Source organism: Dermacentor variabilis, chromosome 6, assembly GCF_050947875.1.
Source record: "Dermacentor variabilis isolate Ectoservices chromosome 6, ASM5094787v1, whole genome shotgun sequence".
Classification (NCBI taxonomy): domain Eukaryota; kingdom Metazoa; phylum Arthropoda; class Arachnida; order Ixodida; family Ixodidae; genus Dermacentor; species Dermacentor variabilis.
In genome coordinates this window covers 148,541,766-148,566,939 of record NC_134573.1, presented here as the reverse complement: position 1 = coordinate 148,566,939, position 25,174 = coordinate 148,541,766, and the positions used below count along the sequence as shown (strand labels likewise).

Genomic DNA, 25,174 nt, shown 5'->3' with positions numbered 1-25,174 from the left:
AGACGGTGACAACTGAAAGCATTTCGAGCTAATCGTGTGGGCACAGAATCGATGAGAAAACTGGCCTTCACAACCCAGGAGATGCCGATAACTACCGCCAGCCAAAGGGAGCGAAAAAGGCAGCAAAATCTTGACCGCCGAATAGCTGTAGAGTCCCAAAATTGATTTGGCGGCGCTTTAAGAATGTGTGAGAGGAGTGGTAACGTGGGTGGGGAGGGCGCCCCCCCCTCCCCTATTCGACGCGGTGGGGTCAAAACGAGTTCCTCGCGTCGCATTTCTTCTCTGGCTCGCTCCTTTCACGCTCTGAACCACCCACCAACACGGTGTGCCAGGCAGCAGCAGCAGCAGTAGGAAAGTCGAAGGAAGAGAAAAAAAAAGCTTCGCTTAAAAAAATATGGCGGCTTCAACAAAAAGAATTCAATGGCGATTTAGCAGTAAAGGCGAGTGAAATGCGCTAGCATTACGTCGCACGTCTTTGAACATTGCATCTTTGAAGTCTCGGATACCTGATTTAAACCACGGTTACCACATTGCATAGTGTTGTTCAGTAACTCCCTCGACATATACGAACTGCCTACTCGAAAGGCGAATTGCAACTAACGCTGGTCCGGAACAATTTCGGTTGGTGGACCGACCTTCTCCAAGAGCTACAGTAAATTATATATATATATATATATATATATATATATATATATATATATATATAAAGCATGCCTTGTCTTACATTATTGACAAAGTTATTCCTCGGAATGTTGAGAATGATAGCCCACAAACAAATGTCATGAAACAAAACATCGACAGCACATGCCTTTTATGTCAGCCGGTAAACATTATGGTTACATAAGCTGTAGTTGGCGCTAAGCGTGAGAATCAGGCAGGGATCTTAGAATACTAACGCGTTCCACTCTTAAAAGCGAAGCTTAAGCGTCCTCCAAGTTTATGCTTTCATTCGTTTCGTATTTAGGATCGTTGATATCAGAAATTTCAAAGTTTGAGTACCATAGTTCATTGTGGTTCGAGGAACTGTCAGCGCGTCTAGTGGGAACAACTTCTTCCTTTTGAGGTTATGACAGCAAGGGATTTCGGAAACTCAGTCCCTGATGGGGGTAACAATCTAATGTAGTGCAGTAGTCGATATTCCAATTTACTGGTAGTGAGAATAATGTTATACTGAACAAAGAACTCTCTACTGTGTGCTCTAATGCAACAACCCACATCAACAAGCAACCACTTAATCAATATCGGTGTTGTGGTTACCAAGAAAGACGATGTCTCCTTTTTCATGCATTTACGTAGGAGCGCCAGCGCTAAAGCTTCCTATTAAGCATTATATAATTGTTCGTCAGTGGGCATATTCAGAGGCTATTTAATCTCTGACTGGAGGTAGAAAGGAGAGCTATGACAGAATCATTTGGTACTATCACTTTGAATTTGCCCCTGTAAACGTTGAACGCAAGCACGATTGGCTTTACGCGTTTGTAGTGACAATGTCCTGCCATCTCGCGGTAAAAATGATAAGACGTCGTGGTTGACGTATTGATCAGTGCATGACCTCCGAGATTGACAACGTCGTGTAATCCAATGGAAGCGGTTCTTTATTCTATGTGGAGGCTACGGCCGGCGTATGTCTGCTGGCTCGCTGCCATGTACGTTAATAGTTGCTCTGCTGCATTCCGTTACCTGCTTTTATAGATTATGATCTAGCGCACCAGCTGGAACCTTACGTAGTTTGAATTCAACAGCTGTTTACGACTGGGCGTTCGTACTTTCCGGTCAAACTGAAGTGGCTGCACGGCATATTCAGTACCACCAGCATGTCCCTGAAAGCTTGTAAAGCAGGTAATGTCCATTATTTTATGTGTGCTTGAGAAATTACTTATCCAGCGCTTATCATTTCGTGTGGATCGTTAAACGAATGTGTCGGAAATTTCGTGCGAGACTGAAACGCACGTACAAGCTGCAGTTGGTTCTCATACATTTAACTAGTCAACGTTCGGGTTAACTATGCATTTCCGGAACAATGGGCAACATTTCCATCAATACTACTGAAGCACTCCGGTTTGTGTCATGGTAGAGCAACGATTCAAGCGCACGTCCTGTTGCATCGTTTATAAGTGTGTGAAGTATATGCCGCTAATCTTTTGCAAAACCATTGTGCAGGCATGCCATGCCCCCCTTTAGCACCTGGAAAGCTCCGAATCTACAGCATGCGCTTCTGCCCGTTCTGTCATAGGGCGCTCCTCGTGCTTCATGCGAAGAATATTGAGTAAGTATCGGTCACAGCCCTCCGTGAAATGTCATCACAGAATAGTAACAATTAAAGTTGTCATTCGTTAGAAACATCGATTCCAAGTGCAGTTGTACTCGTTATTGTAGTGCAGTCAAAATTCAGCTGACATGAATACCAGCGGTCTCAAAGGCAAGCACAGTTTGTAGAGTACCTGCATTAAGTTTATGATCTGTTCGTTATGCTCAGAGAAAGAAAGCAATAATGATAATTTGCTAACGTGTTTTCCACAAAAGTGTAAAGTTGCAACAGCTACTACCAGAGAAAGAAAGTATTTTTCTGAATATTTTTAAAAATGTATCCCCCTCGCAAACCAAATGAAAACTAAGTTGCAGTGCTCAGTTCCGCCACTCAACGCGACGGGCACATTTTTCGATATTCACTGCATTGAAATTCTGGCATGTCTGTAAGAGATTTGCTAAAATTTGCTTGTACATTTAAGAAATGTCTACAAAATAATTAGGGGTGTGCAGACATTTGAATGCGAATTAAATAGTTTTTGTAAATTTATTTGCTTTCAAGTTGGGAGTTCTCAATTTCAGATTCCTCAATATTTGTTTCTGTCCAAATGTACTGGACATAGCAACAGTTACTGATGCGCTGTGGGGCAAAGACCAATCCAAGTGGAGGCTATTTCAAATGACTCAGCCACAGAAGAGCCACGGTTGTTGCACAAGGACACCAGTTTTTAACGAATGCATAAGGCAGACTAATTTCAAGCCATTCAGTAAGAATGCCCCACTTTTTAAGCAGTATATAACTGAGCTTTCCTTGATGTAAGAAATGAAATTTATTATTCGGTAAATAATGCTTCATGTTTCAGTAGGAGAAAAAAAAAACACAAGAAGTTATAGATCCAAGGCAAATATAAGAAAATTTTCCTAGTGGGAAACTTGTATTTTCTGTGAATGTTAGCTGTTTGCATTATTTCTCATACTGCAGCACAAAACATCATTTCATATTGTCTAGTTGTAGTGACGGTTAAGAATCAAACACTACTGGAAGTGTGAGTTAGGAACATCTTAATTGGGTGTACTGGTGACAAGCAACACTCAAATCGTAATGATAGCACCTAGCACAGTCATTGGTTGTTGAACCGGAACTGATGGGTCAAGTCCGTTCGCTGTATTATATGTGTCACCACACATTTGAGGGTGATTGCTGCTGCTTACCTATGCTAGAGAATGTACACTATTTGCATTGACTTGAAATAGTTTGATTAGACAAGACTCTTTCACGACGGAATTTGGGACAACATGCAAGAAATTTCAAGTACACTGGGCTTGTCTCGCACATCTTTATAACTCATAGCATCGATAACTCGGTGAAAAGCAAACACATGTGAAAAGCAGAACATCAACACGTGACCTCTGGCAAACTTGTCAGTCCCTTCCACTCCCCAATACCAAAATCTGCGATTGCAGAAAACTGCACTGTTTGCTTCCTGTTGCATCTGCATTGACAATCGTCAGTTAGTTATGTAGCGTCTTATGGTGCAAAGCACCTAAAGCTGTAATGTGCCACACTTAAGGTCAGATATTATAGTCAGAAGTCTGTAGAGTGGTAAAACAGCATTAGGTTGCACTACTTGTCTCTGAAGGAACGACACAAGATTGAAGCTGTGCAACTGATCTTGTATAAGCAAAGAAATGAAATGCTGAAATTATCGGTTGCATGCAAGTTAGAGGGGGTGGTTGTCATGTGTGCCCCGACAAGTTGTTTAAAAGAAATGAAATAATGAAGCATAGAATATCTGACACCACTTCCTGTGCATTTAGTTCCTGAATTTTTTCAAATTGCAACCCTCAGAGAGGTCCTTGCTATTTTTCTTTCTCTATCTCTGAAAAACTGTTATGTTCGATATGGGAATTTGTATAAAATTTTAAAAGTATTTGTTGTGTATTTAGAAAAAGATATGTCTTAAAGATAACATTTAGATACACAAGTACCTCTAGCCTCTAGCTGGAAGGAAGGGCCCTGTGTATAATTGTAGAAAAACAAACACCTGCTTTCCTTTTCTTTTTGTGGTCTCTAGAGTGCCACGATTTATATGCAAAATAAGTGCCAGCTGGTGCAGCAACATACTTTATGAAAATTGTGGTATATTTCTTTTTAATTTTATATGTATCTTCTTTCAGCCATGAAGTAGTTAATATCAACCTCAAGGACAAGCCTGAATGGCATTTCAAGTTAAATCCTGCTGGCAAGGTTCCCATACTCCAACAAGACGACAAGCTGGTTTGTGAATCACTGATTGTGTCCGAGTATTTGGACGATGCATATGGAAAGGCAAAGCTTCTGCCAGCTGACCCCTACCTGAAAGCAAGGGAGAAGATGTTTATTGAAGTTGGCTCTGCGGTGAGTACCTTTGGTAGTGAACATCAAGTGAACTGAGGCCTTCATATCGACATTTCGGTTTCAGTGATTCTCTTTTGCACAACATGGCATCTAATGCGATGCCTCATTAATTCCATGTGCATTCTTGTGGCTTGCTTAGCCATTCAGTGCCCACTGAAAGCGGTACTAAGAGTGTGCAACCTAGAATAACACCTCTGGTCTCGAACCAGTCAGAGCAATGAAATGTCTTAGCAGTCCCATTGCATCTTTTTGTAGCCAGTCAACAGTACTGAAAGTGATGTCTCCCAAAGTTATTGACATAGAATACAGGCTCTAATCTCAAGCCAGTGACTGCAGCGAAACACCCAAGTGCTTGCATATAGTGCTTTTCTTTATGCTGTTCAACAGCACAAACTTAAATAAGATTTTCTTTGTTTGCCTGTGGATGGAAAAAATTGTGGTGCCATTTGTTGGCAGAGATAAACGGTAAAGATTTCTCAAATGAAGGGCAACATGTTGGTTTCAAACAACTTATTCTTGGTCTAATTGGTTCAGCAAGTTTGATGGCAGCTAAGAGGCTGCTTGTATTGTTTGCAACAATATCGGTCAGTTGTGTGCAACTGATTGCTTGACTGGGCGTCAAATTTACCATTTTGGGTCTCACTTGTTCTTAAATAGGTAGCAAGGTTGGAGGTTAAGTCATGCCAGTCTTTCACAAGTTATAAATAAAATTCAGGTAGTATGACTAAAATAAAGGTACATGTGTATTTCCTACCAGACCATATTCTCACCCTTACTCATTTTCTGTTAGTCTTGTACAGTAAGGCAGTGTAAATTTGACATGTTTAAGCTTGATTAAGCTCTTGTATGCATTGTAACAAGTAATAAATTATTTATTGATAAGCCATTAACCAGTTCTGAGAAAGTGCTGTCCAAAGCTTACTGTGTGATTTTCGTGCCTGTCTTTAATTTTTGTGTCTTTTCTGGTGTAGCTAGCAGAGTTGACTGTTGGGCTAGTTGGTCGTCCATATTTGAAGTAGTAGCTTAGCACAAATAAAACCATGGTTTTAGTCGCGCTAAGCTACTACTTCAAGTATGGTGTACCTAGACCCCACTCATTGTAAAACCAACATTTCTTTTGCTCCATAAGTATAATCATTTATTCCAGTTTACCTTCACATTCCTTTTTACACATTCCTTACCCGCCGTGGTTGCTCAGTGGCTATGGTGTTGGGCTGCTGAGCACGAGGTCGCGGGATGGAATCTCGGCCACAGAGGCCGAATTTCGATGGAGGGGAAATGCGAAAACACCCATGTACTTATATTTACGTGCACGTTAAAGAACCCCAGGTGATCTATCTGACAGGTGACCTATCTGACAGGTGACCTATCTGATCGATCAGCTCGAAGCAATACAAAATAAAGCAGCAAGATATATCACAAAAAATTACTCGCGAAATTAGTTTTACGGATATCAAGGAATCACTTTCATTGCCCTCTCTTCAAAACCGCCGACTAACAACATTGTTATCACATTTTCATGTGCTTTATCATAGTAGATCCCCGTTCCACGAATCTTACATCAATGCAGCTCATAGTATTTTTCGTTTTGATCACCCATTTAAAGTGCAACCCCTTTTTGCTCGCACTAATCTGTACTGTCATTCACCACTACTTTTGGCAATATATCATTGGAATAAACTACCGAGGGACATTGTATCTGCCATTAACCATGATGTTTTTGTTAGCAAGATGAAGGTTTTCCTAAATTTGTGATTTTTTCTGTGTTGAGTGCTTACTTGCATATGTTATTCTTTCTGTATATAATTATGTCACTCTATCTTGCCAATGTTCTTTTTTACACGTTTGTAATTGTAACTGGCTCCGCCTTTATGTAATGCCCGAATGGGCCTTTAGGGTATATGCATGAATGAATAAATTAACAATATTTACAGTCCTTCACTATGGCGTGCCTCATAATCAGAAACTCGTTTTGGCATGTAAAACCCCATAATAAAATTTAATTTTTTACACATTTCTTTTTGTGCTCCTTTTTACACAATGTAACAAAGGGCTGCGTTAGGAGGTTCTGACCCCCTCCCCCTTTACTTTATCTCTCAGATATATTGCTGCGGTGATGTGTTTCATGTAACTTGTAACCATAAAAGCTGGTGGCTACTCTTATAGCCTAAACATTTATATAACCGAGACGTTTCACCTAAACCCATAGGTTTGTTATACAGTTTTAAATAAACCTTGTATAGCCTAAACTTACTACCAAACTTATAATGTAAACTTTTTTTCTTTGCTTAACTTGGATTCAGGTTTCAGGCACCCACGAAGCTCTTTTTTTTGAAGTACAAATAACTTAAATATATCTTTCTAATTAGTACACTAAACTCCACTTAAACAGAACTAGAAGGGGCAGAAAAATGTATTCTATTCATCCAAAGTTTCATTTAAGGGAAGTACACACAAATCACCAAGAATTCTTTTATTCGACAAGCATCTGAGTCTTTTGATACTACTGTGATGAAAATAAAAAGCCTTTTTATGGGGTCATCTAATATTACAGCTTCCTTTGTGCAGCGTTGTGTGCGAAAGAATCCTCAATAATTCTGCACAATCCTTGAGTTAAAATTAGCGCTGTAGACTTTCAACTGACGTCTCTTGCCATCTGGTCTGAAACAGTAACCCACAATGGAACATTAATGCCAGTGTGTTTGTCAATAGAATCATAGCTACCACCATGAACTTCCCTGATCATATCTTAAACTCTCGGAGCAGGTAACAAGGGCATCATATGAGGTCTCTTATTCCTGGCAGCGTGAATGAAACAGTAGTGGCAGCTTCGTTTTCGTCCTCCTCAGGGATGATTGCTTACCTATAGGGAAACCCTCAATATAGAGAAACACCGTTGGAAATTCAACATACTTAATTTGCATTAAAGCTACCGTGACGGCTGGATGTATAGGATTTTCTTCAATATTTATAACATGAACATTTGATATGGTTGTTGAACTTTTCCTGTTCCATACCCTAATAAGGTGGGTGATAGTTTCGGTTAAAGTTCCATTGAACTGAAGTTCATAAAAAAAATGGGATTCCATTTAACCCCAGTTTTGCTAACATTGTTCCTATAGGTAGCCAACATAAGTTGATGCTATTGTTTTGCTTATTTGGCATTTCCGTTTGTGTTTCGTTTATCCCCGGCACCCACTATACATGTCAGCAACGATGTGCTTGATTCACATGTGAAAATAAATTGATATATAAACTTCAGGATGGCAGCCATTGTTGCTGCAAAACCTTCCCCCCTCCCCCCCCGCAAAAAAAAGGTGCAGCCCTGGCTCTTTGGCATTCCCTTAACAGCAAAATTTTTTGACGATAAATTTGCATTATAGGTAATGCAACTCATACTGTTTTCATTTTCATCCATGAAGTGTGATTTAGTATCAAAGATTTGTGAAGCTAGGATATATGATAACGGTGTGAAGAATACTTTGGTTCTGATGTGCTTGCTGTGGTGCTTAATCCTCTCTTCTCCTTATTTTGTACTTTACGGACAGGCTTTGATGCCGGTGCTGAAGATACACTACAACAAGGACAACAGAGTTGACCTGTGGAAAGAGTTCAAGGAGAAAGTGCGTGCTTATGAAGAGGAACTGTCTTCCAGAAAGACTCTCTACATTTCTGGTACGTAAATTCAGTATGTATTTGCTTGAGCGCTTCCAATGTACTTTGAGCACCTTGCACCTAAATTCAAGGTATCCAAACGAACTACACAGTTTTGCATAGCCATTAGAAAAAGCTATATTAACCACTGCAGCATCTACTGCTACTCTTCTGCAAATATACAAATGAGGAGTATCACAAGGTAGCAATTCAAGTTAGGTGTTCTGCACATATATACGAATTATCTAAAAAAACTGGTAAATGTAGGAGGAGAATTCCATTAGTTTTTCTGGTTCTTTTCACTGTGTCATTTTACAGACATCATCAAGGCTCGGGCTTTCGTGGGCTTTCGCTTGAGCTTGCTTAGCAGTTTTAAAAAACAAATTTCCTAGCCAAATGTCTCTGAGAGCATGTGACATGTACTATTAATTGTGCTCAGTGCGAGTTGCGGTGAAGGAGCCTGTTAATGAAGGGGCTCCAAAATATGTAGCGCAGGGCCGACTCAAAAAATATTACTGAGCTGAATGGCATTTCAATTACTTGTAGCACTCTGTTTATAAGGAAATTGGCACCTGTTACATTTCTTATTAAAAAAAAAATTGGCAGATGTATATTGTGATACAGCTGATATTGAGCACAGTGGTGAATTCTCAACCACATTCCTAGCAACATTCCTCTAGTAGTACATTCCTGAAACAACAGTTGTATGCCATTGTTGGCACAGCTGTGAACGTCATTGCTTGCAGCACAGTTGTCACTGCTGGAACTTGGCACAACTTAGTTTGTAGCTTGTCACGGCTATGCTAATATTCATTCGTTGCTCTCCGTTACTTATAAACTAATGGTTACATTGTAAAAAGGCTCACTTAAACAAGGAGAATATTGTGTACAAAATAAAAGGCTATAGATTTATGTGCAATCATTCACTATTTCTGGTTTCATGTAAATATGACTGAATCTACCAAATCAAACTTAACTTTATATTTATTATGTTCTAATCATAGCTTTGTTCACCTAGCCCCTTGCCACACTTGGAAAAATTAATATTTTGGCACGGCAAGTGCAGTTAAATCGCGATTTATTGCTACTAAAAAAAAAACAGAACATAAGCACATAAAAAACAATGACAAAAGAAATAGGAAGATAGTTCTGCGAGTGAGCTCAGCTATCTTTGTGATCTTAGTGTGCAGGTGGGCTAAACTTTCTAAGAATGCCATTGATGGAATAGAACCTGTGCTATCGTTCCCCGAGTTGTCAAAGTAGACTGTTACTACCATGATGCAAAGCTTCTTAGTTTTTAAAACATGTTATCAGATGCAGTGAGTGCAAAATTATTAGCATTCAAAGCTCTGTTGTGTACTTATTCAAAGCTCTGTTACACTCCATTTCCTGAAAGCATACCTGCCAACTCTCCCGCTTGTACAAACACTGCCTTAAATCTCCCGAAAAACTGCCCCAATGCCTCTCCGCAAGAAAATTAATGAAAAAATACCGTCATAAGTACAGCGTCATTATAATTGCCATTGCCGTTATGGCTAGGATTTAAATGTAAGTCAGTTAGATTTAAGAGGAAGCTTTAGCTCGGGTGCTCCTATATAAACACATGTAAAAAGATATCTTGTTTTTCTCGGCAACCACTGCACCAAACTTGACCAGGTTTGTCGCATTTAAAAAAAAACTTAATATCTAGTGACTGTTGGTTTCAAATTTTTGATTTCGGTCGTCAATTTTGTACTAAAATTGGCAAAATTCGCAAATTTTCGGAAACTGAAACTATTAAGCGTACAACTCCGTACATAACTCAGCAATGGAAAATGATATGACAATTCTGTGAATTGCATCTCATGGTACATCTAAAGTAGACAAAATTGATATGTTACACGTGAATCTAAAAATAAATTTAGTAATCTGTCAATACACCTTTTGCAAAATTCTTGTACACAATGTAACAAATTCCCGTAATATATAAATTGACATATTTTGTCTGCTTTGAATGATCTAATCGAGGCTATTTACAGAATTGCGATATCTGTTCTTGACAGAGAGCTACATGCGGAGAGCTACACGCTACACGAGGTACACGCTCCCCGCATGGGCAAAGGCACCATACGTGAGCTCAGTCCTAGTCACAAAGGTGTCGGTGGATGAGAGGAAGCATGTACGTACCGGGCGTCGTCCCAAGGAGCAAGATAGCCACTACCGTCACGGTAGTAGCCACCAGGGGCCGCTTCGTGACGTCACTAGCTCCGCCCTCACCGCGAACCATCGCGAGTGGAGCGCCACCGCTGCCAACTGGCTAAGAGCGAGAATGGCATAGCTTAAGGATTGCAGAACATAGGTGAAATGCGCCCACGCAATGGCCCGTCGAATTCCCCAAATCCCCGCAAATTGAATAGGCCACGTCAGAGTTGGGCCCAAGCTAAGGCTTCCTCTTCAATCTAAATCGTTGGTTTGTAGGAAGTGTAGGCCTAACTCAGTTCACCTCAGATCAAGAAATGCTTTGACGAGTGCATGTGAAGCAAAGGGCTAATATGCATTGCAGAATGCCAGTTCTTATTAGTCAGCTTTGCCATTTTGCAGCAGTATTAGGCAGTGAAGCATAATAAAAGTGGAAAGAGGTCACTGTCACAGAACATTGCAGGTGCTCCTTAATAATGCACACGCCGTCTCCACTCACAGTAATACCTGTGTCACACGGGCACATTTGGAAGGCCTTCCAATCGACGGCCTTCGAAACACCACAACTCTATCGACTCAAAGGAGTTGTCGTGCTGCTACATGGCACTTTTGAAAGGCCATTGGGTGGTTCAGGCGTGTCTCACAAAATTGTGTGGCGCTGTAGATCTTTATTTTAGTTTTCATGTCACCAAATGTTCAACAACATTAAAACCACTTAAAAGCACTATAATTTCTTTTATGTTTGTTTATACATTAAAGAAAGGCACATGGAGTAGAGGGAGATTGTACTAGACAACATGGAGGAAGGAATGAACACAAGTACGTCGCTGTTGTCGAGAGTATGGGCAGTTCGCACATATCAAGTGGCAAAAATACTTTATTGAAGAACTAATAACACTCATATATAGTATTTTTAGAGCATTTTGGCTTGGTTTGTTCTTTGTAACCGTGAGTACGAGTGCACTGTGAATGAGAGGGCATGTTGGTGCTGTTTCCGCTTCCGTTGCTCAAAGGCCGTCAAGATTTCGATAGAGTTGTAAGGTGCTCTGTTGACTCGATAGACTATCGACTCGGCGGCCTTCGAAACTGCCCGTGTAGCAGCTTGAACTTGACCTTTGAGTCAACTGACTATTGGTTGGAAGGCCATCCAAACGCCCATGTGACACGGGTATAAGAGTGGCAAGACACCTAAATAACTACTGGCAGCCATTCAGAGCTGTTTTGATCATTGTTGTGGTGATATGAGCCCTTCTTTCACCCACCCTGCGCCACTTGTATATATGCATGAGACCGTAACAGGACCTAGTACGCACTCCTTAATTATACATGTAGGCATGTGCAGTCTTCGGTTACATTATGAACACTAATAAATAATATTGTGTGAGATTCTTGGCAAGTTCCGTTTATTTTGCTGACCTGTGGTTCTGACCACACCAGAGTGCAGCCAACATGACCTCACTCTGCTATTAGCCAACAACGGCTAATAATTGCACTGGCAAACATTCGTAGCTGCTTCTGACATTGCTGTAGCCCAGAAAAAACGAAACACATTTTTTTTCTTAACCCCCCCCCCCTCACTTTTCTTCACACCTCAGCGATTCTTGCAAATTTTGAGGTCCGCAGGTTGACAGGTATGTTAAAGTGTGCTGGCCATAGCCATTTTCATCATACCAGCTGCCCTATGCTTGCCGAAAGGTAGACCTTTTCTAGACATTTTAGAACAACCAATCTGTGCACTGCACACCAGGGGCCGTCACAGGCGTACAGCCACTAATGCCTTATGAATCGGGAGCAGGCAGGCATCAACCACCATTGGCCACTGCAGTGACTTTCTGCGCAGATGTCAGAGATCGGTTAGTACTATTTAATTAATTTGGAAAAGCAGAGGAAATACGTGCTCTGTAGTGAACTGCAAGAACTCGGGAGAGTTGGCAGCTATGAAAAAACCTTTGTCATGCAGGGGACAAAAGAATAAGCTGCTGCTGATGATGATGGTAAGCATATGCTTATGATTAATAGGACACTACTTGCTGCGGTGTGTCAGTGGTTATGGTGTCCTGCTGCTGAGCATGTTAAGAGTTGAATTGCTCATCATGTTCGCTGCACTATGGTGTGGTCAGAACCAAAGATCGGCAACATAAACAGAACTTGCTGAGACTCTCACAAAATATATTTTTGCTTAGGGATCAGTCAGACTCAGATTCACTAGAAATCTTCTCTGCCTGGCTTACTTGGACTCGGACTCACCAAAATTCTACATCAATTGGCTTACTTAGACTCACCAAGACAAGACTAGGCCAGTTCCACACGTACTCTGTCTTGGACAGGCCCACTTATACTCATAGTCCCACACTCACTTGCGCTTCACGTAATTTCACGTAATTACTAAACATTCATACTAATGGAACCAGAGTCAAAGTGATCTCATGGAATCCCCCACTTGTTTATCTGATTCGAACTCACAGATGTATAAGTCATGTGGATTAACAGCTCACTAATAGGATTGCTCACAGAGAGCCAGAGCAGAGCAGAGCTCTCTTCACAATCTCATTCATACTCGAGTATTAAAGATTCGCGGACCCAGGGGCTCAGCACCCAGTGATAGAAGCATGGCGAACTGGCATTGTTTTTATCCCTGGTTTGTCAGGTCGCATATGGTCTTTACACACACATAAAACACTTAAACATGTCAAGAGCAGGCTTCGTCGTCCTGCTCTAGCCATCCATGTCTACACGGTATAGTTCGCTATCTTGTGGTGCCTGTTGTCACTCAATAGTCGACTATCCCAAGTGCAGTGTCGTGGTGGCACAGTCACAGTATGCCAAATGTCCATGGGCATGTTGTCTTGTGGAGCTGCCATGCCCTGGCACCGGGGTAGGATGCTCACCACTCTGGGCTTGAGAAGCGTGACAGGCCCATTGATGGCAAGCTGTGCTGGCTCCTGCCGATGAAATGGGGCCAGCAGCACTGCTGGCAAACATGTGAACCGCAGCGCTGGCTTGGACTCAGCGGCGGCTCTCAGGTGGGTCCACAGGCACGGCAGCCAGGGTGGACCGTCAGCCGCCAGTGTCGTTATCCGGTCCCCACAAACCTCGAACAGTTCTCCAAGCAGACCGGTAGCCGCTCGTGTCTGGGCTGGCCTGGCTGTGCTCCTAGAACAGGCGCCTAGGCGGACTAGTAGCTGCCTCGGTCATCACTGGAACACGTCCCGCCAGGTTGTTGCTAAACTCTACTTTTTCTGCCAGTCTTCCCAAATTCAAACCGCCAGCGCACACTCTCCTCACGCACCACATTGCCGTGCACACTTCCTCTTCGTTCACTTATCCATCCAGCACGCTCGTCTCCACACGTCACACGTGTTTGCAGACATTCATTGCTGCAAACTCACTTGCACGTACTTGTTCACACTCATGATGATCATTTACACCCACTGGCATCCACTGGTAATGAAATCGTTGTGTCGAAACGGAAAAAAAGATACAGGTTAGGTTCGGGTCCAATGCACTCTCATTTCATTCTGGAGTTCCAGTTCATAGAAATAAATAAATATAACTGTTCATGAAAGGTGTTCAGTGTAGTCCACATTATTTAGCTTCATGATGGCACATCGCCCAGTGCTATTCATTTGCCCGTATGGTGCATGCGCAAGTATTCTCAGGACAAGGCAAGAATGGGCTTGCTTGCAATGGGAGCAAGCAACTGGTATTTTAACATGAATGTCATTTATTGTAGTTTTATCCTATACAGCTACAGCAGACATACACGTAAAGACAGTGGTCTTAGGCAGTGGTGCCACTGGAGTGTGCAGCACATGGCTTGGCACTTCGATGCGTCTTTCTCTGCAGATCCTCTTTCCCAGGTTTTCTTTCGTTATTATCCGCACCCAGTGCATGCAAACCTTTGAAAACAGCCTTCCAAGACGTATAAACGCACCAATTAAGGTATTTGTAAATGTAAACTCTTGCAGTCACAACCGAATTATCAGGTTCTGCTTTTCTTCATAAATGAAATGGCAGATTGTAATATAGTGACATTCATTCACCAAAATTCCACTAGGCTGGACCATTTGGACCCACTCACCAAAATTCTACTCAGCGGTCTCGCTCGGACTAGCGGGTCAGTGTAAGTCTGAATGAGTAGGCTCATCAGTGAGTTTACCGACACATGGCCAGAACACAAAAATGTTTTTGATGCATGTTAGGTAATCTCAAGCAGTCAAAATTCTCCCAGAACACACAGCTGTGGAATTTCTCACAGCCCTCAATTTGCACAGGATGTTGAGCTTCCTAATTAGATAAATGGTACACGCAGTTTGTTTCACAACAGAGTACTGTGAGCATGAAAGAGTCAAGCACTGCCTGGTTGACAATATATGATAATCCCAAGTAAATATTGCTCTTGTATGTATGGAAGGGCAAGCACAGTTTTGTATCCCAGCTGGTTCAGGTTTAGTGGGTTTGCTTCTCTTCACTTATCTATGGCTTGTGTTAGATATTGTTTTGGTGTAGTATGTATCAGCAGGCCGTGGTGACTGCATTCTGATAGGGACAGAATCCAAAAACGCTCGCATACCGTGTATTCAGTGCACGTTAAAGAACACCAGGTAGTCAAAATTAATCCGAAGCACACCCTTCCCCCCTCCCCCCACTGTGGCAGGCCTCATGTTTTTGGGTTATAAAACTCCAAACTTAAATTTTTTAAGAACTTTGCTGCAGGATGTCTCTGCTGTGTTAGTTTACACTGGCTGCAATAAGTTGTGCGGACACCATAACACACAGCCCACGGTACAGTAACCACGATAGCCTCTGTTGATGGAGACAAATTGCTCTGCTATAGCACTCTAATTGCAGTTAAGCCACACACAACATGCTCCCAGTAGAAAAATATTAGCAGTGGCTTAGCTCGGCTATGCCAGGATATACATAGCGTGAGCTAAGGTTCAGCTGGTTATTCTTAGCTTTCCTGGCTGTCTAGGATTACCTTGATTATCATGCTTACTGCTGCTTTAATGGCATACACGCATTATGTGACACATGTATATTTATTTTTGCTCAATGTCTGGTTGCTCCTCTATTGCCGCAGAGACGGCTCGGTGATCAGTGTAGTAACATGCTGCCATCTTTATGGCCCAAACGCAGTATTTGGAATTGATTGTCTGTCTCCGCTCTTCTGCGCCGCTGAGCAGCATTTCGCCCTCCTTCTCCATGGCTATACCACACCGGCAAACGCCCCGCTATATGTATACCCCCACCGATACCTCTGCGCATGCGCATGAAATGAGAGGCGCTATAGCGGCTCCGGTGCAGCGTCAGACTTGGCTACTGCGCAACGGAGGCGCACAGCTGGGCACGCACCGGCACCAGTGAGTCTGCCGCGGCTATGACGTCACTCCTCTGGAATGCACAGACCGGTGAGACGCGCGCGGCGGCAACTCCGGCACACCAGCTGTGCACCATGTGATGTCACTGCTCCTTGCGCATGCGCAGCACAGCTCTCCAGGAGCCATGCGAAACTGCTCAATTTCGGCCAGTGTAGCTCACGCTACAAAAGTAGCAGTTACGTTGAGACTTATGTTTGTCACATGCTGGATCCTAGGAGCATCTACACATTTCTCTTATGAAGATTGCCTTACACCAAGTATGTCAAACATGAAACCATGTTCGAGGTAATGCTTCTGAATGTGTTACATGCATAATGAGCTGCCCTTACCAGGTGTATAAACATACAAAGTGTCATAAGTGCAATAATCTTCTAAGCACTACATTCATGCACAGTAATAAGCAATCAACCAGTCTTTCATAAACACTTCTGTAGTAAAGCCCTTCGGAACTAGATTACCTTTGAATGTTTTCATTTCTTGCTTACTGTTCATTGTGAAGCTCAGTGCTACAGTATTTTGAACCTCATTTATTTTTACTTCTTTCATTTCAGGTGACAAACCTGGCTTTGCAGACTACATGGTTTGGCCTTTCTTCCCTCGAGTGCAAGCATTTGCAACAATCTTTCCTGAGTTGAAGCCTCCCACTGCTGATGAGTTCCCTTATCTTCATAAGTGGATTGAAGCTATGAAGAAAGACAAGGCAGTTGTGGCCACTGTGAACGAACAGCACCTGCTGGAGCACACCAAGAGTGTGCTTGACAACAACGTGAATTATGATGTCGGCCTGTGATTACACAAGTGATTAATTATGTTGATGCTCGCCATATGGTGGCATTCTTCTTGAAATAACTTCTTTAACAACAGGGATTTACAGAACTAACGCTATTTATGCTTCTACATGATGCCCCATCTATTGTCCCCAGAGCTTTACAGGAACATAGATCATTCTACGAGAATAAAAACAAGTGTGTGTTACTTAAAACCTTGTTGAGAAACTGCCAGTACTTTTTTATTCCCAACATTTAATAATAGTTAAAAGTTGTTATCGGGCTCTTCAGTTGTTCTAATTCTCAAGATCTCAATTAAGCAGTTGTTGATAATCGTAAGACACATCAAAATAAGTGGTATCCAACATGGTACACATCACATGTTCACTTTTAGCAGCAAATAAAACAAGCCCAAGAAATATGAAAAAAAAACATGTGACAACACACCCATGTTCACAAAATAGCAGTGCCATAATACAGTCATCTGTGGGAAAGCAAGCTTTTCATCTGAGGCTCGCCACTCAAGGCAGCACATTTCCTTTACCTTGATACGCAGTAATTGCCAGGAGTTATTCACGTTGCATGGGAAGAACATGTGGGCTGTTATTGCTGACGCTCGGCCCAGTAATAGATGAACAGCTTGCTTTCCCACTCAGGCTGTTTGATGACACTGCTCTTCTGTACACATGGGTTTGCAGTTGCATGATATCTCTTATATTTTGTGGGCTTTTCTTGCTTGCCGGAAAAAGTAAGCATGTGATGTGACCTTGCTGGAAGCATCTCATCTTGGCTTGCCTTATGACTCTCTGCAATTGCCTAATTGACATCTTGGCAGTAATAACAACAGTTAAAATGTGGATCGTTACATTAAATTAAATAATTATCTGTCAGGGGCTAGAACAATACTGGCAGTTTCTCAATGAGACTCTACACAACATCCACTTCGTCTTATTTGCGTAGAATAATTTGTGTTTTAAAGTTTGGTTCATGATAGCTGGGACAGACTGTAGGCACTATGGGTTATGGCCAGCATATTGACAGTATGCATCTTTAGTGTTCTTAACGTGGTTATATCCCGGCTTTCATTTTTGTTTTTGCATGGATGAAGTAAAGCTTCTGCATGCAGCTCTTGCACACTGACTGGCTGAATAACTTTATTGGTCGAAGTATTTACAGGGAGGGTGTAGAGCAGTCCTTAAGGGGCTGTTCCTTATAAACACTAGGTGGGCTCCTCGTTACAGGAGCCCATTGGTTGTAGCCGCGGCTCGGGCACGGCCGACCAGAGATTTCTGGCTCTCCAGGTCGGAGCAGCCGAGCAGGGCCGCCTCCCTGCTAGGGTTGGGTATAGGGGGAAAGTGTGGAGTTGATTGGCATGGCCACACCATGTGGAAAATGTCCGAAGATTTTTCCTCACAGTGTGGGCACGCAGGGTCGTGCACACAGGGTCGAAATGTTTTAGCACTGCCTGGCACAGCAGTGTTTTAGTGTAGAGGTGAAGAAGTAAACGCTCCTCCACCTTCGTGAGGCACCTACAGGGCTTAGGAAAGATTGCATGGCCGAATTGGTGATGTTGGGTGATTTCCTAAAGAGGAAGCTTTAGCTCGGGCCCAACTCCGACGCGGCCTATTCAAATACATGTGAAATGGAAAAACATTTTTCTGAGATAACCCCTGGACCGATTTCAATGAAATTTGTTGCATTTGAGAGAGAAAGTTGAATTCTAATGACTGTTGGAAATGGAATTTTGATTTAGGGCCTGGATATTGTGAAAAAGATTTTCAAAAATTCGGAAGTTCGAAAAAAAATAGACGCACGAAGTTTATGAATTAATAGCTCTGCATCAAAAACAGATATTGCAGTTCAGCAAACGACATCCATTAGACCATTGAAAGCAGACAAATTCGATATGTCAATTTATATCTTACGTGAATTTGTTACGTTGTGTACAAGGGTTCCGCAAAAGCTGTATTTCCATATTACTGAACCTTTTTTTTAGATTCATATGTAACATGTCAATTTTGTCCGCTTTAGATGTACTGTCAGGTGCAACTCAAAGAATTGTGATATCATTTTTCCGTGCTGAGTTAGAGAGTTGTAAACTTGATAGTTTCGTTTTCTGAAATCTTCTATTCTTGCCAATTTTTAATAAAAAATAGTCAATACAAATAAAAAATTGGAAACCAACAGTCACTAAATTTTCAGTTTTCTTTTAAATGCGACAAACCTCGTCAAATTTGGTGCAGTGGTTGCCGAGAAAAACGAATTCTCCTTTTGCATATATTTAGATAGGAGCGCTCGAGCTGCAAAGAACCAAGAATGACAAAAAGTTTGAGAACAAGTCAAGGACCGCGCAAAGCGCGATAGAACGAAGAATGCTAGGCATAACTTTAAGAGACAGAAAGAGAGCGGTTTGGATCAGAGAGCAAACGGGTATAGACGATATTCTGATAGACATTAAGAGAAAAAAATGGGGCTGGGCAGGTCATGTAATGCGCAGATGAAATAACCGTTGGACCATTAGTGTGACAGAATGGGTACCAAGAGAAGGGAAGCGCAGTAGAGGACGGCAGAAGACTAGGTGGTGCGACGAAATTAGGAAATTTGCGGGGGCTAGTTGGACAGGGGTAATTGAAGATCGCAGGGAGAGGCCTTTGTCCTGCAGTGGACATAAATAGGCTGATGATGATGACCCGAGCTAAAGCTTCCTCTTGAAGGTAAATGCCGGATTGGAGTCGGAGTCCACTTCGAGGGGAGGCGAGGGAGATGCCCGGAGAGTGAGTGAGCGTGCGGGCAGCGGCGTCGGCCGCTTCGTTGCCCTCGAAACCCTCGTGCGTCCATATTATCGCGCGGGACGCGGGGACCCCGAGAACTAAACAGTTGCTGCCTTGAAGTATGCGGTACGCAAAACAGGGAATGAAGCCGCTTTCGATGTTCCTGCAGGCCCCTCGCGAGTCGCTAATAATGACCCGCGAGTCCTGATCAGCTGCGGTGGCGAGCGCGATGGCCACCTCTTCCGCATGTGATATGTCTTGTGCTTTGAACATAAGGCCGTTCACCGCGGTGTTTTGGTGGATGACTGCGGCTGTATTGGCGGCGAGGAGTTACGGAGTCGCCATCTATCGGAAGCGCCTCGCTGGCGTAGTATGAGGGATCACGTGGCGCGCTCCTCATAGGTTTTGCTGTCAGCGCTCACTGAAAACACCACGCGCGAGCTCTCCCGGACATTTCTGTAAGTACTTTCGAAACGAGAGAAGTTTCTTACTGTCTAAATAATAATCTTGGGCAAACTGAAAGCACACAATCGTTTACAGACGCTATCTCTTTACCGAATACGTACAGTGAACGCCACTGCGCGCGGTCGCCGCGATGGAGTCTACCGAACCGGCTTGCGTGAAAGGTAGGTAAACGCTCAGAGCAAACTATCTGAAATATGTTCTTATAGTGTTTGTATAACTAAATGGAGCGTAATAGAATGAAGCCTCAATGAAGCGATCGCGCATATTCGCAGCGACCGACTGCGCGTCTGCATGCTTGTCCGCGCACTGTTTCGCTTTCTCCGCGCGCGCGTTTTCGCACCGTGCCATGAGCTTTAGGCCGCAGAATATGAGCATTTGACAGTATACAAGCAACCATTGTTGCGTGGGCGCTATCAGAGCTGTTCAAAAATAATTTCATCGTAGAGACTTCGACGCCTACGGGGACTGTGATGTGCCGTCGTGACGATTCAATCTTTTTTTTCTTCTAAATTCTTTGACCTTTCAATACTATTTCTCGAGTTGCGTCGCACTGTATGTTTATCGGTGTTCTCAGCGTGCAATTCCCCGCTGCTCCTTTTTTTTGTAATCCAGTGCATTAATTCATAACACAAATATGACCATACGCCATGCTTTTTTTAAATGTGCTTCTTACCGCTGCCTTTCCACTCCACTGAACTTGCCAGTTTCTATAGCATCGACAGGTTCACAGACCAAACCGTCATGACATTAGTCGGGCAGCGGACTCGGGCGAGCGTCTCGGTGAGCGTTTTCAGAACATCGCAGACCGGGCGCCGTAGCAAAAATCTTCCTCGCGCCTGTGCTTGCTGCATACCCGAGTTGTAGCCGATGACTGTTTGCCGGTTTTATGTTTCGCGAGCCAAGCTTCACACAGCTTCTTGTCCTGCGGCTACGTGTGAATAAGGCTGACACCTATGGCTGACACCGTGCTCCGTTGCGTGCGTCCGGCATTGCGGCACCGAGCAGTAGCCTACCATGTTGTGCGCCTTCAAAGGCAGCCACTACCTATTGTAGTGCTTTGAAGCGTTGTAAAGGAGACCCTCGAAGCGGGAAAATCTCGCCACTAAATGAGGACCGCAGCGCATGAGGGAATTTAAACTCTCGTTTTCAGCTCGCTTCGGCGCGTCCGAAGCAGCCGACGCGGCCGCTATGTCCACGTGATCCCTCCTAGCACGTCACGCCGACGGTGGCGCCAGCTTTTCCAGTGGTGGAGCTCGAGGCCAATACCAAGCCCCATGGTGTGGGCCGGAGGCGTATACGTAGAATACTCCGTGTTTGTTCCCACAGTGACGTGCCAATGCTTCCGCCCGCGCGAGACGCCGGCCACTATCGTCGTCTGCTGTCATGTTGGCCGGAAAAGGGCGCACGTGCTGGGCGTATCTCCAGATTTCGGGGATGCGCACGCGCTCTTCCGTCAGTGTTGGACGGTGGATGTGTACTCGGGCAAGAAGGCGACCAGACGGCGTCTTTGAGAGCCTTGTGTAGTGGTTCGTCAGGTGTGCTTCTCGGAGTTCCGCGAAGGTGTTGACCTGGAGGTCGAGAGGGAGCTATTCGTGGCATCCCCATTGAAGACGGGCCCCGAGCACTGGACGAGAACGTCGTAAACTGAGAAACCCACTGGCACTGGCGGCGAAACGCATAGGCACTACGACCACGGTTGTCATTGAGCTCGACGTATTCAAAGTGGCCAACCTCGTCAGGTACGGCGCAACACTCGTCCATTGCATGTTGTATCGCAAGAAAATTGACATCTGTTACCAGTGCGGACGCCTCGGCCACCGCATGGACGTTTGCCCGAATCCCACCAACCGCATTTGAAGGGGTTGCAGAGGCCGCAACCCCGACCAGTGACACCAATGCTCGCCCAAGTGTAACCTGTGCGACGGCGCTCACATGACGGCTGACAAGGCCTGCAAAGCAGGGTAGAAGACTCTGTACGTGATTCTCAAACGACGATGGGAGCGCCAAAACGCACATGACCAACTGACACAGCAAAACTCCCGCCCATAAAACCGCCCAGTCCCAGATCCACGTCGCGATCACGTGGCCGGTCCCGGTCCTGCAGCCGGCAAAGGCACAGGCGCGCCCCGACGAGATCCAGATCCTGGACACCAACTCCCGGAGACAAGGTGAGCTGGGCGGACACTGTCCGGGGCCTTGCGCGGGAGGGGGTCGGAAAAGCACCTGAAGTCCCAGAAAAAAGTCAAAAAGCCGATAATGGCATTTTAGAGGAGCTAAGGAAAGAGAACGCGGTAATGCGCGAACTAGTCCAAAAGCTAATGCAAGAGATGCGAGAACTCAGACGCGAGCACGCCGTGGCGGAACAAAACAAACAGAACGCACAACCGTTGGTGCCGGCGAGCGTTCCAGACGCGGACGCGCGCGCCCCGAAGAAACTGGCGATACAACAGCAACAGCACGAGGGCGGTTTCGAGAGCCAGGTGCGAGCGGAAATTACAGACATCAAGAAAATGCTGTGCACCATGCAATCTTCCATTGAGACCACCCTACACGCAACAGTCCGTGGGCTCGCAAACAGGACCACTAACCTCGAAGGGAACATGCAGATAATAATGAATCACTCCGTATTCACGCAACAAGGACACATACCAGCGAGCAGTGATGCGGGACCGAGCCACCAATCAAGGGCAACTATGGCCAACGATAATCAAGGGATAGTAATATGGCAGTCGAACTGCCCTGGCTTCGCCGGCAAACACGCGGTTCTACGGCTACACATCAGGGGCACGCAACACGTAAACCGTACGTAATATTACTCCAAGAAACACTCACCAACGAGGCTACTTTAACAGGCTACAAAACGCACGGCAACAAAATCGAGGGAAGGAGTGTGTGCACGCTCGTTAGGAAGAGTCTCACATTCGTTGACCACGAATTAAGCGGCGTCCAGATGGAACACGCTCTCATCGAACTAATACCCAGCAAGCAGGTGAAACAGCATAATCGTACTGAACGTATACAGCAGCCCGTCGAAACACCGCCAACGCTTCCGGGCGCTGTTGCAGAAGACGCTCAAGATTGCCGGGTCCCGGGCGCCGATTGCAGGGGGCGATTTCAACGCGGAAGACGCGGCGTGGGATTACGGATACAGCACGGCCATGGGAAGGCAACTCGGGAAATGTGCGCAGGAACTCGACTTCACGTTACTTACAGAACCGGCGTAGCCGACGAGAATCGGCAACTCCCCTTCCAGGGACACGACCCCGGACCTGACGTTCGTACGAAATGCCGGGGCGACGGCCACCACGTGGAAAAACACGTCGACCGACTTGGAGAGCGACCACATGATCGTCTAAATACACGTCCAGACGCCGGACAAGGCGCAGGGCAGTAAGCAAAAATTCAAATGGATCGATTAGGAAGATTTTAGAAAGAAACGAGACCAACAACAGTCTTCAGGACATACGGTCACGGACATCGAAGCCTGGGCCCGCTCGCTGGTCGCGGACGCCAAAGCGTCAACCAAGACCGTCGAAACCGAGGTCGAAACTGACAAGATGGACAGCCGCCTGGCGCATCTCATCGAGGCGAAGAACTCGGTCCTGGCCAGATGGAAGGGAGAGAGACTCGATCGAAGGCTCGGAAAGAAAATAGCAGAGATCAACCGCAACATAGAGGAACACTGCCGAACGCTCAACCGCCATCAGTGGGACGAGTTATGCAATGCAGTCGACTGCCAACTACACAACGGGAAATCGTGGAACTTGCTCATGTATTTGTTGGACGAAACGAAGACCAAGTCCCACTAGAGGAACTGCCTCGAACGTCTGTTACATAGTGAGCTCGAGAAGCACGTTGAAGATGCAGTGACCGTCCGGTTACGAGCGAAGTACTTGCCGCACACTTCGACCGCACAACACGGCCCATATGAGGGGGATCCGAACGAAGAATTGGATAAGGACTTTAGCGCAGAAGAGATCGGGACGGCGCTGCACAACCTCCACAGCAGATCGGCGCCGGGCCCCGACGGGGTGTCGAATCGTGCCTTGAAGAACCTCGACGACCGATCCGGTGGAACAGTTGATGGCATTCATCAATGACTGCTGGCAGCGCGGCAGCCTCCCGCAACAGTGGAAAACTGCGAGAATGATACTAATTCCGAAACCTGGAAAAGCGCCGAGCCTCGACAACGTTCGCCCCATATCGCTAACGTCGTGCGTCGGCAAGGCCATGGAGCACGCACTGCTTAACCGCTGGCAAGCCCACTTAGAGCAGAACGGGGCATGCCCGCCATCCATCATAGGATTCCGCCCACACCTGTCAACGCAAGACGCAATGATACAACTGAAACACCAGGTGCTCGACGGCAAGACCAGAGGCACCAGAGCATTTCTCGGCTTCGACCTCGAAAGCGCGTTAGATAGACTCGCGCACTCGGCGATCTTACGCGAGATATCGCGCCAAAACCTAGGTGTACGCACGTACAACTACGTAAAGGATTTCTTGACAGACAGGCGAGCTGTTTTAGTGTCAGGGGACCTCCAGCTAGAAGAGCAAACGCCGGGAAGCTCCAGCACCCCGCAGGGCTCCGTCATCTCGCCCACGCTCTTCAACCTGGTCATGATCGGGCTAGCAGAAAAGCTACAAGAACTCAAAGACGTACAGCACACCATATACGCCGACGACATAAACCTCTGGGTGCCCGAAGGCAGCGACGGTGACATCGAAACGGCACTGCAACTAGCAATCGAGACAATAGAGGAACACCTTGTGGGTACGGGGTTACGATGTTCGCCGAAAAAGTCGGAACTCCTACTCTACCGCCCCACGCAGAGGGGCAGACCACCCGGATCTGGTCGGAATGCGGCGACGACCAGGCGAGAATACGAAGAGATCAGACTACGCACGAGAAACGGAGCAACCATCCCGATAGTGCAGAGAATTAGGGTCGTCGGCTTGATAATCGAGGCCAACGGCGTCAACGGCGAAACGATTACTAAATCTAACCGTGTTGACGATCGCTTTAAGGTTGGTATCGAGCCATGTCATACTAAAACCTTTCTTTACTCTTTTTTACCTCGAACTTCACAAGATTGGAATCACCTTTCTTCCGACATTGTTTCCATTAATGATAATACCCGATTTAAATATGCCTTAGCTGACATTGTATAATTAGGAGTTACCATACCATACCATGCATGCTTTGTGATATTATGTTTATTACGTTCATGATTATTTTGTTATAGTTATGTTACTATATATGCACTGTGTTTATTCTCTACCCACTCCCCTCTGTAATGCTTCGGCCCTGAG

The 25,174-nt window shown here is 44.9% G+C and overlaps 1 protein-coding gene across 2 annotated transcripts; it reads left to right on the top strand.

The window, feature by feature from the left end:
- Window positions 1-1,585: 1,585 nt before the first annotated feature.
- Window positions 1,586-17,759, top strand: LOC142585448 (glutathione S-transferase omega-1-like). Of its 2 annotated transcripts, none has more exons than XM_075696219.1 (5): window positions 1,586-1,839; window positions 2,161-2,266; window positions 4,426-4,645; window positions 8,194-8,320; window positions 16,410-17,759. In XM_075696219.1, exons 1-5 carry the CDS (start codon window positions 1,815-1,817, stop codon window positions 16,646-16,648), a joined length of 717 nt encoding a protein of 238 aa, XP_075552334.1. In that variant the 5' UTR covers window positions 1,586-1,814; the 3' UTR covers window positions 16,649-17,759. The 2 variants fall into 2 exon arrangements, with proteins under 2 accessions (XP_075552334.1, XP_075552335.1); XM_075696220.1 differs by lacking the exon at window positions 1,586-1,839 and adding an exon at window positions 2,036-2,058.
- Window positions 17,760-25,174: the final 7,415 nt, after the last annotated feature.

What these genes read in the sequence shown, in the direction of transcription:
- LOC142585448 (XM_075696219.1), top strand. Translation starts at nt 1,815, where the DNA reads ATGTCCCTGAAAGCTTGTAAAGCAG. An exon ending in CTTCATGCGAAGAATATTGA is followed by an intron (nt 2,267 to 4,425) that starts GTAAGTATCGGT and finishes ATCTTCTTTCAG; the next exon opens with CCATGAAGTAGTTAATATCA. An exon ending in AAAGACTCTCTACATTTCTG is followed by an intron (nt 8,321 to 16,409) that starts GTACGTAAATTC and finishes CTTTCATTTCAG; the next exon opens with GTGACAAACCTGGCTTTGCA.